At 45.8% G+C, this 14,527-nt stretch overlaps 1 protein-coding gene across 4 annotated transcripts in view; it reads left to right on the forward strand.

Annotated features, from left to right (window-relative positions):
- Window positions 1-14,527, forward strand: part of ILF3 (interleukin enhancer binding factor 3) — a 28,825-nt gene that overhangs the window by 4,305 nt on the left and 9,993 nt on the right. For all 4 annotated transcript variants that reach the window (XR_004349423.1, XR_004349424.1, XM_032629007.1 and 1 more), the window contains exons 2-8: window positions 8,151-8,248; window positions 9,140-9,369; window positions 9,564-9,741; window positions 11,598-11,745; window positions 13,160-13,251; window positions 13,641-13,736; window positions 14,374-14,485. Coding sequence is in view for 2 of the 4 variants with exons in the window: in XM_032629007.1 (XP_032484898.1) it covers window positions 8,246-8,248; window positions 9,140-9,369; window positions 9,564-9,741; window positions 11,598-11,745; window positions 13,160-13,251; window positions 13,641-13,736; window positions 14,374-14,485 (859 nt within the window). In the remaining 2 variants the exon portion in view is untranslated. The remainder of the gene's footprint in view (window positions 1-8,150; window positions 8,249-9,139; window positions 9,370-9,563; window positions 9,742-11,597; window positions 11,746-13,159; window positions 13,252-13,640; window positions 13,737-14,373; window positions 14,486-14,527) is intronic.

Genomic DNA, 14,527 nt, shown 5'->3' on the forward strand with positions numbered 1-14,527 from the left:
GTGCTAACAGTGTTACAGAAATAATACTGAAAGTAGGCATATGTTTGTTGGGGAGGCTTGTCAGTGTGCTGACTTGCTAAAAGAAATTGTTTCTTGCCATTGTTATGTTCTATTAAATCTCTGGGATTTTTCCTAGACATCACTTTTTAGGTGATACTGTTATAAATAGCAATTGGAAATTCAGTCAGACTTTTTTTTATTAATATTTATTTATTTGGTTATATTGGTTCTTAGTTGCAGCATTTGGGATCTAGTTCCCCGACCAGGGATCAAACCCGGGCCCCCTGCATTGGGAGTGCCAAGTCTTAGCCACTGGACCACCAGGGAAGTCCTTCATTCAGACTTTTAACATCAGCTGTTTTCAGATGTTTTGTGAAATGATGTCCAGTTGAAATTTAATTTTTTTCTCTTCTCATTGGATGTCCACATAATGAAGAAATTGAAAACGTGGCTCTAGTTTTAACAATAAAATGAGTTTACTGTCCAAGGGATATTTTCTTGTCCATATAAGATCACAAAGGATCATTTACAAAGTTGAATGTGTGTCCTTTTATTAGAGTCTGTAAATTTATTCCAGATTATTTTTTTAATCTTAGGTGATTAGTGAGAAGAGGTGCTATTGGCAATTTGAGGTTCATGGTAATTTTCCTGGAAACCGCCATTTATATGATTTCCATTAGGATTGTGGTTCAAGGTCAAGGGTAAGGTCTTACTGGGATAATCTTCTAGGCCACTTGCTTTTGTGCTGCTTGCCTTTGAACTGATTTCTTTCTTTTATCTGAGTGTGTGGTGTGTGTGTGTGTAAAGGATGAATGTGGTAAGTTAGGCTTGCTTTTCAGTGGTACATTTAGAGCTTTTGCAGGTTAATAATTCTTACTGTTTATTCATAGTTCAAAAAAAACAAGTCTAAATTTCCCTGATATGGAAATGACCAGCCTGGCCCCATGGCTCATACTGTCTCTTAATATTTATTTATAACAACCAAGAACTAGAACCCACCCAGACGTCCTTTAATGGGTGAATGGTTAAACTATGGTACATCTTTATCGTGGAATACTAGTTAGCAATCATAAAGAACAAACTGTCAGTACACACAACCTGGATGAATCTTGAGGCAGTAACGCTGTAACAGACAAGCCAATCCTGAAAAGTTGTATGCTTTACAATTCCATTAATATAACATTCTTGGAATGCTAAAATTACAGAAACCTTAAAAGGATTAGTGGTTGCTAGGGGTTAGGCATTGGGGAGGGGGGACAGTTGGAAGGTGAATGTGACTATAAAGGGCAACAGGAGGGATCCTTGTGACAGCAGCAGTCTGTATCTGATTGCGGTTGTGATATTGTTCTAGAGTTTGCAAGATGTTGCCATTGGGGGAAACTGGGTAGAGTACATGGGGGATCTCGCTGTTATTTCTTACAGCTGCATGAGAAGCTACAATATCTCAAAATTAAAACGTTTCATTTGAAAAAGAAACTTACCCACTAAAATAATTCACAGTTTGCATGTTGTTAATATTTAACATCCTTTGAGAGACAGTCACTTTTCTGTTTTGTTTCTTAACTAGAAACTAGTTTTTTTAAAAACTGGGTATTTGCCTGGTGGCTCAGTGGTTAAGAATCTGCCTGTCAATGCAGGGGACTCTGGTTCAATCCCAGGCCCGGGAAGATCCACATGCTGTGGAGCAATTAAGCTCATGCACCACAGTTACTGACCCCACGGGCCACAAGCTAGTGAAGCCCATGGGCCTAGAGCCTGTGCTCCACAACAAAGAGAATCCGCCGCAGTGAGAAGCCCGTGCACCAAAACGAAGAACCCCTGCTCTCTGCAGCTAGAGAAAGCCCACGTGCAGCAACGAAGACCCAACACAGCCAAAAATAAATAAAATAAAATAAATTAAAAAAAAAGAAATCTGAGGCTTTCCCATGGGAACACAGGGGAAGGTTGCCTCTGCCTGCCCCTCCCTCTCAAGGATTTCTAAGCTGGCTTCCCTTCCCCCCTTGCTGCCTGAAGGGCATGTTGCTAAAAGAGTTTAATAATTTCCACTTGGAGTCACATTAAACCTTTTTGCTGTAATATTGTTTTTTCACAGGCAGATGTTAAAATATTTCTGTTGGTTCATCCAAGAGTAGCTGAAATTACTCCTTCAATACGTTGCATTTGTAGTTTTACAGCTGATAGAGCATTTTTCTACCTTGTCACCTTTAATCCTTACTGTTTGCGGCTCTGAGGTGTAGGTAGTGTTTTAATCTCATTTTTGACCCAGCTCTGAAAAGATAAAGTGATTTGTTGGAGCTTCCACAGTGGCCAGGTTGGAAAGCCCAGATGGGCGCAAACCTGGGGCTTCTGTTTCTGAGACCTGTGGCTGTTCCACGGTGTCATTGGGCCTGGAGGCCTGGGTCTTACAGACCAGTTATAGTTCCAGAAGCAATTTAGGAAACAACCTGCATTTGCCAGTTAAAATATCTTTTTAATTAACATACTCCATCTCCACATTTTCATAAGAAAAAAGGATGTTTTAATACTGAACATATAGGAAGAAAATAAGTTTAGAGTAAAGGACGGTCCTTCTTTATTTTTGGCTTTGTTGGGTCTTGTTGGCTGCACGCGGGCTTTCTCTAGTTGTGGCAAGCGGGGGCTGTTCTTCATTGCAGTGCGCGGGCTTCTCATTGCAGTGGCTTCTCTTGTTGTGGAGCATAGGCTCTAGGCGTGGGCTTCAGTAGTTGTGGCACGTGGACTCAGTAGTTGTGGCGCATGGGCTAAGGTGCTCCACGGCATGTGGGATCTTTCTGGACCAGGGCTAGAACCCGTGTCCCCTGTGCTGGCAGGCGGATTCTTAACCACTGCGCCACCAGGGAAGTCCCAAGGACAGTCCTTTAAATTGAAAATATTTGTGAACATTTTTATTCCTAACTTTATACCTCCCTATGGACCAGTAAAAACACTGTGGGGGACAGAACTGGGAACCATTGCACTAGACTTAAGATATGTCTTGAATTGAAAATTTTCTCACAGTGGCATCCATAATCAGATTTTAGATTGGCCTCTTCTGGCTGGGTTGCTTTGTTAAAATTATTTTCCATATATCCTCGATGATGTGAATGTGTAAAAGTTTAAGGAGTCACTTACAAGTTGTATGTGTGTATTATTCCATTTCTCATTCCAGGATAGGATTATATCTCCAGAGGTCAGGGAACCAGGATTGGGCCCTGTACCTTTTAAAGCCTAATTAGGTCTCTTTCAGAGGAGCATCCAGTTTGGGATCATTCCCAGGAGTGACTGGGACTCTAAGGTTTTGTGAAGTACCCTGGATGGGGGAATTTACTCTTCAAGATAGGTGGGACCATACCTGTTGGGGTGTTGTCACTACACCTCTTCATTCATTCTACAGACATGTGTTGATCCACACATGCTGACTTGGGCACGTTTCTTTCCCAACAGCAAGTGATCATGAACGACATATTCCAGTTAGTGAGAGGTCAGAGAGGTGGTCATCTCACTGCATGCTGTCGTTTAAACTTCTGTATCTCTGCGTGCTCTGGGTGGGCTGGTTTTGAGAACAAAAGAAAGAAACCTGATGCCTGCATGTTAGAACATCCCAAAACCACACAGAGGTTGTTTAAGATCCTGATTCTTCGCTCTTCACTCATTCTTTTTTTGGATTTCTTTTCAGAGAGGCTGGGCTGGTAAATATCAGGCTTCAGTTGGGCCTGAATCCTGAATGAGGTTGCAGAAGCAGCTCTGTGAGCCTTTCAAGGCTTGGGTTTAAAGTTAGATAGGCAGGGGGCAGTGGAGTGTTGCATATATAGGTGGGTATTGTGGGTTTCTTGCCAGTGGTGTTCCTCAAAATCTTGAAAAGGAGGTTAAATGAGGTGGATTCTCTGGTATTCAGGACTGGAGCAGCTGGCTTCCAAGAGGCTGATTTGGATGACAGATCAAGGCTTACACAGAGGCAAGTGAGGCCGGTTTTGTTGCCCTGCAAAGAAGTATTGACTCCAGTTTTTTATTTGTTTGTTTGTTTGTTTTGCGGTACGCCGGCCTCTCACTGTTGTGGCCTCATCCATTGCGGAGCGCAGGCTCAGCGGCCATGACTCACGGGCCCAGCCGCTCCATGGCATGTGGGATCTTCCCGGACCGGGGCACGAACCCGTGTCCCCTGCATCGGCAGGCGGACTCTCAACCACTGCGCCATCAGGGAAATCCTGACTCCGGTTTTTACTTATTTATTTATTTTTGGCTTTGCCTCGCAGATTGTGGGATCTCAGTTCCCCAACCAGGGACTGAACTCGTACCCTCGGCACTGAGAGTACAGAAGCCTAACCACTGGACTGCCCGGGAATTCCCGACTTCACAGTTTTTACGTGTTTGTTTTAGTTCACAGAACAAGTACTCTTACTCGCTTTGTCCCCCTGACTCAGAAGCCATCACCACTAAGGCCTGACCTGAGGGAGGAGGGCCAGGGGATGAAAGGATCGCAGATAGGCCAAGGGTGGTGGTCAGAGTTAGCCGCAGCCCAGTGAGCCCCCTTTAGGGGTCCCTTCTTGGGCCTGCCTCTCAAGTGAGGCAGCCTGCTGGAGCACAGGCCACAGCCATGCTCTGAGTTTTAGCAGTGAACACAGCAGATGGAGACCTCGCTGCGGGGCGTTTGCTGAAGGCAGGAGCGTTTGGGGGCGCACAAATGTCTTTCAGGGCTGTGATGGGCTGATGTTTTACACAGTGAATATCTTTTTTTTTTAACGTTTCATTTTATTTTATTTATTTATTTTTGGCTGCGTTGGGTCTTCGTGGCTGCGCGTGGGCTTTCCCTACTTGTGGCGAGCGAGAGCTACTCTTCATTGCAGTGCGCGGGCTTCTCATTGTGGTGGCTTCTCAGTGCGGAGCATGGGTTCTAGGTGCACGGGCTTCAGTAGTTGTGGCTCAAGGGCTCTAGAGCGCAGGCTTAGTAGCTGTGGCACACGGGCTTAGTTGCTCCGCGGCATGTGGGATCTTCCCGGACCAGGGCTTGAACCCATGTCCCCTGCATTGGCAGGCGGATTCTTAACCACTGTGCCACCAGGGAAGTCCTATATGCCATTGACATCTGACTTTAGTTGTGTTTCACATATCTCTCCATCTCTATTCTTTTCATCTTTCAGTCCACTTCATTTTATTGAAATATAATTAACATAATCTATTTTTATGATGCTTTTCAAAGTAGCAGAAAGTTGTAGTCTTTCCTCTAAATATTAACTAGAGTCCAGTATTTATTTACATTTTTTTTCTTTTGAAGTAAATGTACAGATCTTGAATATCCAGTTCAATGGATTTTTGACCACTGCGTGTCCCCATCAGTATTACCAAGATGTAGACCATGACCATCACCCCAGAAGGTTTCCGGGACCCCTTCCCAGGTGTTTCCTGCCACCATCCCCCAGACGCAACCGCTGATGAGTTTTGACTGTTTTGCTGTGTTTGAGAACTTCATCTGGGTGGAAGCTTTTTTTTCCGTTTTCTTTTTTGATAGTTGCCCCAAATGTAGCCACTGGAAGTCTTCACAGTTCAGCTCAATTGTCGTTTGGACAAGCCTGCAGTAATCTGTGCATGTTTCCTTGCTTTCTGACGCTGCAGCGTGACCCAGGCTCACCCACCATAGTTGTGCATCAGGTGCCGAATCAACCACTTCTTCCAGGAGCTCCTTTTAGAAGATTTTAGACAATATCAGTCCTACAAAACCCTGAATAAAAAGGTCTTAGTCACCTGGGATCTCAGTTTAAGCTCTGTTGTTTTGGAGTCTCTATATCTGATAGCTGTGGTGGAGGAAGAATGTAAAATGAAGAGATGGTAGGTGTACTGTGATGCACCATGTTGGATTGGAGGGAAGGCGAAGTTTCTCCTTTAGGGTACACTCGCTGGCCAGGTCCACAGGAATGGGGGACTTGCGTGTTCATCACTGTCCCAGCATCTAGCTCAAGGCCTGGCACGGGAGGTGCATGCTGAATACTTTTGAATAAGTAAATACAGTTTTAAACATCATCCTTCATTATCAGATTGATGAAGTTTCAGTATAGATATGGCCAGGACTGGGGGCTGTTTAACATGGGCTCCTCACCAGTCAGCTGTGATTTCTGATGGCCTGCCTCTTGTCAGTTTAGAATTGGTTTTCTGAGCTTTGCTTTAAATTTTAGATTACCTGCCATGGTTGCATTTTTGTAAGAATTCTTGTTTACTACTCACTTTAAAAAAAACCCAAAAACTATTTTGGAAATTTTCAGACATGCACAAATGATCCCAGTATACCCATCCTCATCTTCAGCAGGTATCGGCATTTTCCAGTGTTGATTTATCCTTTTCCCTTCTCCACTCACCACCTCACTGGAGTATTTTAGAGCAAATACCAGGCATGTAGTCTAAGCCATTATTTATTTTAGCTGCATTGAGGCTTTGTTGCTGCGCGCAAGCTTTAGTTGCGGTGAGCGGGGGCTACTCTTTGTTGCGATGCGCGGGCTTCTCATCGCGGTGGCTTCTCGTTGCAGAGCACAGACTCTAGGCGCGCGGGCTTCAGTAGTTGTGGCGTGCAGGCTTCAGTAGTTATGGCACACGGGCTTAGATGCTCCGCGGCATGTGGGATCTTCCCGGACCAGGGATCGAACCCGTGTCCCCTGCAATGGCAGATGGATTCTTAACTACTGCGCCACCAGGGAAGCCCCAAAGACGTTCTTTTCAAACACAGCTGTAATATCATTCGTTCCTAACTGAATGAACCGTTATTCCCTTAATACAGGATGTGCTTTTGCATGTGCTCCGCCCCTACAACAGCCAGTGATGTACATCTTGTCTGTAGCAGAAGTTGGTGCTGTTTTTGCGGGTCTGTGGGATTTATGCTCCATGCTTTCCATAGGTCAATTCATTTAATTTTCACAGTCCCCTTGAAGAGGTAGAGGAGTAGATTCATGTTGCAGGTTAGAAGGAAACTCCAACGAAACTTCAAGGCCACACATGTAGTAGCCCAGCTGGCAAAGTTTCAGGCCCACATCTTTGCAAAAGCTCCCACTTGGTGACTACCAAGGGCCCAGGCTCAGCCAGGAGCTGAGCCCAGGGACTGGTCCTCCACTCCTCCCTTCCCTCCCTCCCATGTCAAGAAGCATTTGACGCTACCTGTCCTTTTGCCTGGCTCTGCAGGGGCATCGCCTGTCATTCCACCCTTAGATTTTCAAGTTCTACTTTGGAACCCTTCAAGTTTTCGATGAGATTGCTAAGTAGTCCTGAAGCATTGTGGGAAATTCTTGTTCTGGCTAGTCATGTCGGAGTTTATCCTTGAAGGGGGTGCGTTTCAGAGATGAACCTGCTGCCCTGGCTGGTAACTGGTGTGGATGGAAGGGGCTAGCTGTTATGTGGTTGGAGGGAATGGGTGGATTCATCTGTTACCTATTACGCTGATGGGGGTTTTTTGGTTGTTTACTCATTTGGAAGATTTCATTGTGGACCAGACTGTTTGCATAGAGTGGGAATTGAGTAGGTTGTAGTCAGCATGTTATTTAGAGTCCAAAATTGTACTTAGAGCTACGTTTGTCTTGAAGACTTCTGTTGTGTATTTCAGTTGTCTCAACCACTCCAGAATTGAACCCACAGGTGTGTGTCCATGTGCTGCAGTGGCCACATCCACCTGACGTTTCAGAAGGTTCTTGCCTCTCCAGTTTACAGAAGCCTTTTGAGCCCCTCTGTTCCCTGCTTTCCTGCCATCTCTTCATTACCCTCAAAGACCAGAGCTCTTTCCCTCTCTTTTTCTTCTCCAAATACCAAGATTTTGCTGAACATTTTCACCTGTACCATTTTCTGGAGGCTTGTTAAAAGGTTTATTTTTTATTTGTAAAAATTGGCATACTTATATAAAGATAGGATGAAAAGGGATTTTTAAAAAAGTAAAAATCACCTGAGTGTGGGCCCGAAGTGAGACGCACCTTCTAGAAGCCAGCTGTTTTCATTTTTATGGAATTTTATAATTAGTTGTTTGTACCGTGGCTTAGTGGTTACTTGGAAATAAAGATGTGTCCTGCTGTGTGGACGGACTTCCTTCCTGAGGCAGCGCCGTTTGCATCCTGCTGAATATCTGACTGCTAAGATTCATCCATTGATGAAATATGTGAAACTAAAAAGATTTTCTGATCTTATAGATAGTTGAAGTATTGATAACACCAAGGAAATCTGTCACAATTTGAAAAGATAAGGAAAAATTTGATTTCCAGACACTACAGGAAAAGAAGTAAAAATGGTAAGAAAGTTTTTTTCTTTTTCTTTTTTTTTTTTTTTTTGGACTTGAGAGAGCTTTTTATTAATTAATTAATTTTTGCTGGGTTGGGTCTTCGTTTCTGTGCGAGGGCTTTCTTTAGTCGTGGCAAGCGGGGGGCCACTCTTCATCACGGTGCGCAGGCCTCTCACTATCGCGGCCTTTCTTGTTGCGGAGCACAGGCTCCAGACGCGCAGGCTCAGTAGGTGTGGCTCACGGGCCCAGCCGCTCCGCGGCATGTGGGATCTTCCCGGACCGGGGCACGAACCCGTGTCCCCTGCATCGGCAGGCGGACTCTCAACCACTGCGCCACCAGGGAAGCCCGAAAGTTTTTTTCTTAATCATAGATACGGTTTCTTCATTCATGTACAAAAATGTCTGTAGTGTTGCCCCAAAGCATTTGATTCTTTTTTCTAAATTGAAGTAGTTGACTTACAATATCATATTAGTTTCAATTTCAGTAATTTGATAACTTATTGTAGATTATATTCCATATAAAGTTTTTATAAAATATTGGCTACCTTCCCAATCCTGTTCATTGTGTCCTTGTAACTTGCTTATTTTATACTTAATAGTTTGTTCCTCTTAATCCCCTTCACTGTCTTGCGTCCCCAAAGCATTTGATTCTGTAATCATTTTTCATTGGACTTTTTTCAAGTACATAGTGTAACAATTCTAGTAATATAGAAACGTGTAAAGTAAATGCCCCCTTCCTCCCACCACCTAGAGAAAGCACAGCTGTTATGTTTGGTTGTCCTGCTCAGGCTTTCAGATATGTTCATATCGTTTTATTTTCATATGAATAATTCTCAGTTGTACAGCTTAAAAGACAAGTGTCAAGTTGCATTGTTTTTAACTAACTTTTCACATTTCCAGCGTCCAGTGAGAATTTTTGTGAACGATGATCGCCATGTGATGGCAAAGCATTCTTCCGTGTATCCGACACAAGAGGAGCTGGAGGCAGTCCAGAACATGGTGTCTCACACGGAGCGGGCTCTCAAGGCTGTGTCCGACTGGATTGATGAGCAGGAGAAAGGTAGCGGCGATCACGCCGAGTCTGAGAATGTGGATGTGCCCCCAGAGGACGAGACCAAAGAAGGGGCCGGGTAAGTTGGTTTTGTAGGGTGGTTGTGTTTTGTTTGTCTGTGTGTTTGTTTTGTTTTTTCCTTTCTACTTTCTAGGGAGACTGGCCAGGCTAGGGTTGAGCACCTCCTTTTCTAAGAAACTCCAGCCTTTCCAGGATACCTGGGTTCTGGCCAGACGGAATCTCTCACTGAGCATGTGTTGGGCTGTCCCTCAGGGAGCAGAAGGCAGAGCATGTGACTAGAACCCTGAGGGGCGTGATGCGTGTTGGCCTCGTGGCAAAGGGCCTGCTGCTCAAGGGTGACCTGGACCTGGAGCTGGTGCTGCTGTGTAAGGAGAAGCCCACGACCGCCCTCCTGGACAAGGTGGCTGACAACCTGGCCATTCAGCTCGCGGTGAGTGTGACCACCACCACTGGGGTTGGAGGGTGGTCAGGGGAAGAGATGCGCCAAGAGGCACACTCCAAACCCAGCCTTGCACCTGCTGTGCTCACACCTTCCGTAGGTGACAGGCAGGACGCTGCAGAGCCACCCAGATGCTCTGGCAGCCAAGAAGGGCCCAGTGCCTGCCATGCACAAGGCTGCACTGTTTTTGGGTTGCACTGGGCATGACCTTCACATCCAGACTCCAGTGATGGATGGGCGGGTGAGTGGATGAATAGGTAGCACAGTTGTTGACTCTTCCTCCCTGACGCAAAGCTGGACATAAAAAAATTTTTTTATCCGATTTATTTGTCTCATTACAAAAGTATTACATAAATAATAGCCTCTGGCATTTCTTGAGCATTGAGTACACCAGACTCTAGGCCAGAAGAGCTCTTTATCATTTCATCGTAATGACTGAGATAGGGCTTTATCATCTAAGTATTTTCGAAGATGTGACTGAGGTGTGGGGAGCTCAGTAACTGACCCCACATACCCAGCTGGTGAGGTCTGGGGCTTCAGAACCTCTTGAGTGTCACTGCCACTCAGTGCCTCTTTGGGACACGTTTACCCTGGATTTAGTGACAGGATAAGCAAAAGAAGAAAGTAAAGACTCTCTTAGACACACTGTTCGTTTTCACGTGTGAAGGTATGTTCTGTCACGTGAGAAGGTACGTACTGTCACGTGTGACTGACAACTGGGGATTCAGGACAGAGGTCAGAATTGAAATGATCAGTTAATTTTAATCTTTGTCTATAAAAAGTATATTAAGTGAAGAAAATTAATTTGACGTAAATGTTTCTAAAGGAAAGACAGTTTTTGAAGAGTCTTTAAAGATAGATTTTTATCAATTTAGCTTGGTGCTTTTTGACTGGGGCAGATTTTGCACCCCAGGGGACATGTGGCGAGTCTAGAGGTAGTTTTAGTTGTCACAGCAGGAGGAGTTGGGTGCTACTGGCATCCCCTAGGTATAGAGGCTGGAGATGTTGCTCAAGGTCCTCCAGTGCACAGGACAGCCCTACAACCAAGAGTGATCTGGCCCAGAGCGTCTGTAGTGCTGAGGTGGAGAAAAGTCATCTTAGATTTTCCATAGTGCCTTTGTCCTCCCCGTAATGTATTTACTTTGTTTTTCTTGACAAAAATCAAAAACGCTCGAGTTTTCTTGATCAAGGCATATAAACTGGTATAAAGAAGAAAGCAGAAGTCACAATTGTGAACGTCCTCTTATAGACAGGTGCATTTGCAGCAAGTACGTGCTTTTATAGGCATCGTATGATGAGACTATTTTACCGCACAGTTTCCATCATCCCGCATTCTGTGATAGCTGCTCAGCCTGGTGTGGAAATAGCGGTGGCTGGATGCTGACTCTGCTGGGTGCTGTGCTTTCCACGGAGTGTCCGGTTCAAGTCCTCTGCAGCCTTGTGCTGTCGGCTGTGTCACTGAGTCCGTTTTACAAATTAGAAACCACAGTCTTGATGAGATGAAGTGATTTGTCCAGTACACGACAACCAAGCAACAAAATGAGGATTCACACCCTCATCTCCTCCCAGACACTAAACTCTCTTACCGTTACATTATAAAGCTTCCCGTTACATTATAAAGCTTCCCGTGAAAATCACTCCTCTAAGTAGTCACCTCCTCCTTGGAGTACCTGGAAGATGGCCAAAGACCTGTCCAGCAAGAGGGAGGTTCTGACCCCTAGCTGAAGGCACTGCTGTCAGTCACAGTCCAAGAAACTGGCCTGTCTGCTGTAGTAACCAGGAGCTAAACAGAGCTGTCGATAGCCTTGGGGGGAAAGTGCGTTTGAAAGTTGCATTTTCTTTTGTAGGCTGTTACAGATGACAAGTACGAAATACTCCAATCTGTCGACGATGCCGCGATTGTGATAAAAAACACAAAAGAGCCTCCATTGTCCCTGACCATCCACCTGACATCCCCTGTTGTCAGAGAAGAAATGGAGAAAGTATTAGCTGGAGGTAGGGAGGCTGAGAAAGGCCAGCAGGACACTGGCAACTTGGTGTTCCCTCACGATTCAAACGTGCTATTCAGTTTTAGACTGCTTTGATAAAAGGATAGCGGTGTAGCTTTGACCACCTTTTATTCTGAGATCACATCTCCCACTCGGTTTCAGTCCTGGGAGTTTGACAAAACGGTTGCACTAAAAGTGAGTAGCACTTTTCCTAGAGGATTGCACCATTTTTGTTTGTCTTAATCCTTGGATGTTCTCATCGGTGTTAAATGTGATTTTTTTCTGTTGAGCCAGTCTCTGGCCTTGGAAAAGCGTGTCCCTGGTGATCATAGGCTTTTTAAATTACGGAAGACAACCAGATGGTTTCTGCATGAGCATCACGTTGGACTTGTGCAAACAGCTTGTGTTGCAGCAGAACCGAGGTCTTCTTCGTTTGTCCTCTTCCATTGGCTGCTTTTATCAGTTGCAGTGATTGAAATGCAAAGAGCTGATGCAGAGTTTTGGATAAAGTTTTAGACAATTGAGTGATTTTCAAATCAAGTCTTTGAACCTCAGACAGTGATAATGCTTTCACGATTCAAAGTCCACCCAGGGCTCCTCGTACATCTCTGGGTGGACGTTTTTCAGTCACAACTCTCACACCTCAAAGTAAAGGTGACAGGCCTTATCCAAACCCCTGATGCACAGACGGCAGAAGCGACAAACGCTCCGGTTTTGCTGCAGCACAGGCTAACGCCGTGCCCTTGTTGCTGTTCTTTGATTACCTTTGGTTCCGATACCTGATTTACTACCAGAGCCCTTCTAGTTTATCAATTTAGGGACGCTGGACCTTTGACCAACAGGACTCTCTCTGTCAAGGGCTGGGGCTAGGGCAGTCCCGCCTGGTGGGCGGAGGTGGTCCCCTTTGCCGTAGACGCCTCAGGGGAAGGCCTGTGGGAAGCAGAGAGGGAGTGCATTTCTACTCCCCCCCCACCTTTTTTTTTTTTTTTTTTTTTTTTTTGGTTTTTGGTTTTTGGTTTTGTTTTTCGTTTTTTGCTAATGAATTTTTTAGCATAGCTAATTTATTGGGAGATCCTGGGGAGGAAGCAAGGTAATAGTCTACTAGAAGATAGGATCCACCTATCTGTTCCCCTCCCCCGTGGGATTATTCCTTTTAGAGTAACATCCCTCTTTTGTTTTTGTTTTTCTTATTGTTGTTTTTTTGTTTTTTTGTTTTTTTGGAGGGGGCCTCTGATTTTTACCATCTCCTCTTGGGGCAGAGTTAAATGCACTTGAGCGTCTCCTTCCCTGGTCAAGGGTGGAGATGACTTGAGATTCTGGGAGCCTCAGCTGCCCCTTAGGAAGCTGCCACATCCCCTTTCCACCTGACAGAAACCCCTTGGTCAAACTGTACCTTGTCTTCTTATTCCATCCATGAATAGAAACGCTATCAGTCAACGATCCCCCGGACGTTCTGGACAGGCAGAAATGCCTTGCTGCCTTGGCGTCCCTCCGACACGCCAAGTGGTTCCAGGTTTGCATTTTGTTCTTCTATTTGTCTTTCGGTAGAGAATTCCTAAGTTATAACTTGGCTAATTTTCACCATAAAGTTTCGGTAACATTGAAGAGCACCGTGCTGGACTTAGCACCTGCCGGCGTGCAGTTGCTAAAGGAGCACGCATAGACAAATTTGACACCCCCAGCGGAGGCTTGCGACTGAGTAGGTGGGGAGCTGCTGCTTTGTGCCAAGAGTAACATCATTCTCGTCCACTCGGTGAAATCGCTGCCGACCACACGCTTGATGGTTGTGAACGTTCACCGTTTACCCTTGACAAAGTAGCACCCTGAGACTTGTGTTTTTCATGTTTGCCTTGTGTTCAGGGAGGTGCCTTGGTGTGAAAAGCCTGTGCTTTGTTCCTCTAGGCCAGAGCCAATGGGCTGAAGTCGTGTGTCATTGTCATCCGGGTCCTGAGGGACCTGTGCACCCGCGTTCCCACCTGGGGTCCCCTCAGAGGATGGGTAAGGCACCTTTGTAGCTATAGCCACCCTGGGTCATGTGTGCAGAGACCTCCCGGATCCCAAGAATATGTTAATGGTAAATGGGCTGGAGTGGCCCTTCAGGGTGTGGCCGATACTCCGGTCATAGCTGCTCATTGAGCAACTACTGTGTGCCACACCCTGGGTGGGGGTGAGAACGAGACCAGACTCCCACGGAGGGTGCGCAGCTCAGCTAGGCAGGGGCCGGCCAGGTGGCACACTTACTGTGGCAGATTGCACTCCGTGAAGAAGGTTTTGTAGCTGTTCTTGGACAGGGGTCAGCAAACTGAGGCCCACAGGCCAATTTTGGCTAGTTGCCTGTTTATCTATAGTTAAGAATGCTTTTTATGTTTTTAAATGGCTACATTTTAAGTATAAGTACCTATGTAACAGCTTCAGTTTGCCTCTTGGCCCACACAGCCTGCCCCTTTAACGTCTGGTCCTTTAAGGAGAAGTTGGTTAAGACCCACTCTAGGTGTCCTGTCTTGGACGCGCGCCCGCACGCGCGCGCACACACACACACACACACACACACACACACACACACACGGCAACAGCTCCTCAGCATCAGCCAGCTCCCTCCTGGACACTGTAGTTAACTGTCCCTCTTGCCTTTCAGCCCCTCGAGCTTCTCTGTGAGAAGTCCATCGGCACAGCCAACAGACCAATGGGTGCTGGCGAGGCCCTGCGGAGAGTGCTGGAGTGCCTGGCTTCAGGCATCGTGATGCCAGGTTGGGGCCTTGTGCTTTGCAAGTTGCAGGGAAAGGACAGGG

The sequence above is a fragment of the Phocoena sinus genome, chromosome 3 (genome assembly GCF_008692025.1).
Source record: "Phocoena sinus isolate mPhoSin1 chromosome 3, mPhoSin1.pri, whole genome shotgun sequence".
NCBI lineage: Eukaryota > Metazoa > Chordata > Mammalia > Artiodactyla > Phocoenidae > Phocoena > Phocoena sinus.